This window comes from Chaetura pelagica, unplaced genomic scaffold, assembly GCF_000747805.2.
Source record: "Chaetura pelagica isolate M959 unplaced genomic scaffold, ChaPel_1.0 scaffold925, whole genome shotgun sequence".
NCBI lineage: Eukaryota > Metazoa > Chordata > Aves > Apodiformes > Apodidae > Chaetura > Chaetura pelagica.
This window is the reverse complement of record NW_009953410.1, coordinates 63901-67423: the sequence shown is the minus strand read 5'-3', so window position 1 is coordinate 67423 and position 3523 is coordinate 63901. Positions and strand designations below refer to the sequence as shown.

General features: G+C 61.3%; 2 protein-coding genes across 2 annotated transcripts in view; one reads left to right on the top strand and one right to left on the bottom strand.

The window, feature by feature from the left end:
* Nucleotides 1-1792, bottom strand: part of LOC104389469 (dual specificity testis-specific protein kinase 1-like) — a 5557-nt gene extending 3765 nt beyond the window's left edge. Inside the window, exons 1-6 of the mRNA XM_009998466.1 lie at nucleotides 1724-1792; nucleotides 1213-1334; nucleotides 1025-1073; nucleotides 649-795; nucleotides 411-493; nucleotides 28-60 (exon numbers count right to left, since the gene is read on the bottom strand). Of these exons, the coding sequence (XP_009996768.1) occupies nucleotides 28-60; nucleotides 411-493; nucleotides 649-795; nucleotides 1025-1073; nucleotides 1213-1334; nucleotides 1724-1792 (503 nt within the window). The remainder of the gene's footprint in view (nucleotides 1-27; nucleotides 61-410; nucleotides 494-648; nucleotides 796-1024; nucleotides 1074-1212; nucleotides 1335-1723) is intronic.
* A 374-nt stretch (nucleotides 1793-2166) lies between these two features.
* LOC104389468 overlaps nucleotides 2167-3523 on the top strand; it is a 37978-nt gene continuing 36621 nt past the window's right edge. Inside the window, exon 1 of the mRNA XM_009998464.1 lies at nucleotides 2167-2203. Coding sequence (XP_009996766.1) covers nucleotides 2167-2203 — 37 coding nt within the window. The remainder of the gene's footprint in view (nucleotides 2204-3523) is intronic.

Genomic DNA, 3523 nt, shown 5'->3' with positions numbered 1-3523 from the left:
GTGGGCCCCTTCCAGTACGGGGAGCCCACCACGGCCAGCGGCTCCTTCTCGCTACCCTCGCTGGGGGACATGATGGGACATCAGGGGCTGCCTGCAGCCCCCTGCCTCTTTCCTGCCACCCAGCCTCCTGCTGGAGCAGCCCAGATCTCCATCTCCCTTTCCGAGAGATCTTCCACGTATCCCACATACTCAACTCTCCCCACTCACACCATCCCCTTTTCCATCCCCTCCAAACCAGCTCCAAATGTGTCCATCTGCTGCCGAGTCCTCACCGCTGAAGACCGCCCCCACCAGCCCCCATCCCTCCCCTTCTAGCTACAGCCCCAAAATGTTCACCCCTTCCCAGCTTCTGCTCCAAGTGAGCTGCAACACCCTCACCCCAAGGATGGGGATGGACACTGCCTGCGCACCTGTAGGTGGGGATCTTCTCCGCCAAGCCAAAGTCACCCACTACAGCAGTGTAGCCGTTGGCCTCACAGCGCACGAGGCAGTTCTGGGGACACATGAGGGCTTCTTGTGCCAGCCCTGCCTGCCCAGCCACTGCCTGCAGGATGCCCTGGCACAGCACAGCCTCCTGCTGCCTGGCTGGCCAGACCTGGGGCAGCAACCAGGGTGTGGGACAATGAGGGCAAAGGGAGCACTCCATACCTTGGAGGTGAGGTCACGGTGGAAGATGCCCTTGGAGTGTAGGTAGCGCAGGCCACGGGCAATGTCGAGGGCCAGCTTGACACGCATGGACCAAGACAAGGGCACAGGGCTGTCCAGCAGCTGCTCCAGGTTCCCACCATTGATGTACTGATAGGAAGAACCAGATGATCACATCACTATGCTCCCACCTTCCTCCTGTAACACTGGATACCCACCTTTCATCCCAGTGCATCCCTCAACCACCCTATGGCACAGTCCCCCAGTAGACCTTGCTCTGCACATGTGCTATAGGCAGAGAAAGCATCCCCACAGCCACCACTGCCCCTCCCCAGGCCTGCAGGAACCCCAAGGCTCACGGCTCTTGCCCCGCTCTCACCTCCGTCAGCGCATGCAGTTGTCCTTGGTGCACACACACCCCCATGAACCTGCGAGACAGAGGGGACCTGAAGGTGGCCACAGTAGGGACTATCCCCAAGAGCTCATCCAGTGTCGGCAGTAGCTCCAAACCCCTCAGGTTAAGGAAAAAGGGGATAATGGGGATGGCAGCAGGGGAGCAGGTCCTACCTGAGGATGTTGGGGTGTGAGAGGCGGTTCATCAGCTGCACCTCCCGCAGCATGTTGGCCCGGTTGCTGGTCAGCTTGTTCATCTTCAGCACCATGATCTGCCCTGACTGGCGGTGCCGCACCTGGAGGGGGTGCAGGGGTGGCTGAGCCCCACATGTCTCTGCAGCCACCCCAGGCACCAGCCTATACCTGGCACCCACACCAGCCCTAGAGGGAAGAGCCAAGCATCCCACATGGCCAAGGCATGGAGCATTCTGGGGCTAGAGGGGGGCTCTCCCAGCACAGCAGAACCTCAAGGACCCCCAGTGCCAATGACACACATCCCCACCCTCCCTGGGGCACCCCATTTGCCATGGTCCCCCTACCGTGGCATACTGCCCAGCCCTTCTGGAGAGGCAACAGCAGCTCCTGCAAGCTGAGCCTCCAGCCCTGCTGCAAGAACAGGTAGGTGCTGGATTGGGGTGCACCAAAGAGGGCTTTTTTGGGATAGTACCACCTATGCAGACCCCACCAGCATGGGGTAGCTGACCCGGAAACAAGCCCTGAGGGCGGCTGACACTTCTCTGGAGGAGAACCCCATCCCCGTTGGGGCACAGCACTCAGATGAGACTGTATATTTAGCCGGCTCCAGCCTGACCCTGTCATGCGAGCTGGGGGCCTGGCCCCCCTCCAGGAACAGCAGCTGGGAGTGCAGCCAAGCACGGACACCCCCCTCCTTCTGCAGCCCCCCAGCGTGTGCAGGCGAGGGATGACCATGGGATCCCCTGCCTCAGCACTGTGCTGAACATCCGCTCCTGAGCAGGGACAGGGGGTGGGACCACCCCAGAGCAGCAGCCGGTGTGGGGGACACTCCGACAGATCCCAGCTGCCCCCCAGCACACACGGAGCTGCACTCGGAGGCACAGGCATTCCTCAACGCTGCCGTCAGCCCTCCGCTCTTCTCCTTTTTAGTCGATGCCGGCTAAGGCTGCTGTGCTGGTGCCAGCCCAGGGTCTGCCCCACACCCCCACACCCCGGGAATCACCTCCCTGGGCAAAACACCCAGGGTCTGGCTAGAGGTAGGGTCCCCAGCGTCCCCCATCCTGCTCACAGCTCAGCCCCTGTCGCTATCTCAGTGGGCGGAAGCTGATGTGCTGGGCCCTCTGGGGCTCTGTTCCCACCCCATGGCTGGCACTGCTTTGGGAAACAGTTGTCCTGGGGTGCATGCTGAGATGGGGATCCATCCAGCACTCAATACCCAGGGGATGGGAAGCAGACTCACCCTCCTAAATAGCCTGGGGGGAAATCAGAGCTTTATAAAGATGCCTCTACATGCCTGGGTACACCAACGTCAACCCTGGACAGAATGGGAGTCAGAGGCAATAGTCTAGCTTGACCCTGCCATGCCACCCCAGCCCACTGAATTCAAGGAGACGCTCTGAATAATTCAGTAGCCCCCTGCCTGTGGGCATCCTGCTCTGGTTACACCTGCATCACCTCCAGCCAGCTTCAGTCAGACAGCCTGGAACCCCTGTATGAAGGCAGGGGCCATGTGGCAGCTGAGATCAAGGGTGGACCCTGGGCAAGCAAGGAGAGGTCACCCCAGACACCCGCCACCGTGGATCCCTAACTTAGCATCCTGACCATGCTCTGAGAAGGGTGAATGGGTCCCCCCAGTGTCTCCTCCTCACTGAGCACCAGACGAAAAAACCATCCTAGTGCAGTCCCTGCTGCGGGGAGCATGGCTCCTCTAGTACTGTGCACACTCAGTGCACTCACTCCATCTAATGGCACCCCAGGTCCTCCCCACGCCCAACTCCAGCTCAGTCTATCCCATTGCTGCCCTACAGAGCCTGGCATTGCTGCCAGCCCCATCCTGATGCCGTGGGGCTCCCTGCCCAAACCCGCACCTTGAGAGCATCCAAACCCTATGCCCACCATCCCTGCTTTCACTCCAGCCCATACCCACGCGTGGGGAAGCTGGAGGCAGCAACAGTCACAGAAACAGGCCTCTCATCCTGGCTCTGCTAGCTGTGCAGGCTTTAAGGAGGAGAACTGCTTGGCCAGAACTCCCTATAGAGCCAGGGGCAAAGGGAGCCAGAGCCTGGATGAGCCCAGCGGGACCCCCCAGCCCTACCAAGCCCCTGGCACTGTGTGTTGCCCAGCAAATCCCAGCACTCCCAACTCGGCTTGCTGGCAGCAGTGCTGACTTCCCTTCCCACGCTGCGTGGGGCTGGCAGGACTGGCTGGGTCGGTTTGCCTGGCACCAGCAGCTGCCCGGCGCCAGGAGACCTGGCTCGATGGCGCAGGCGGGCTCAGCCCCTCCGGCATG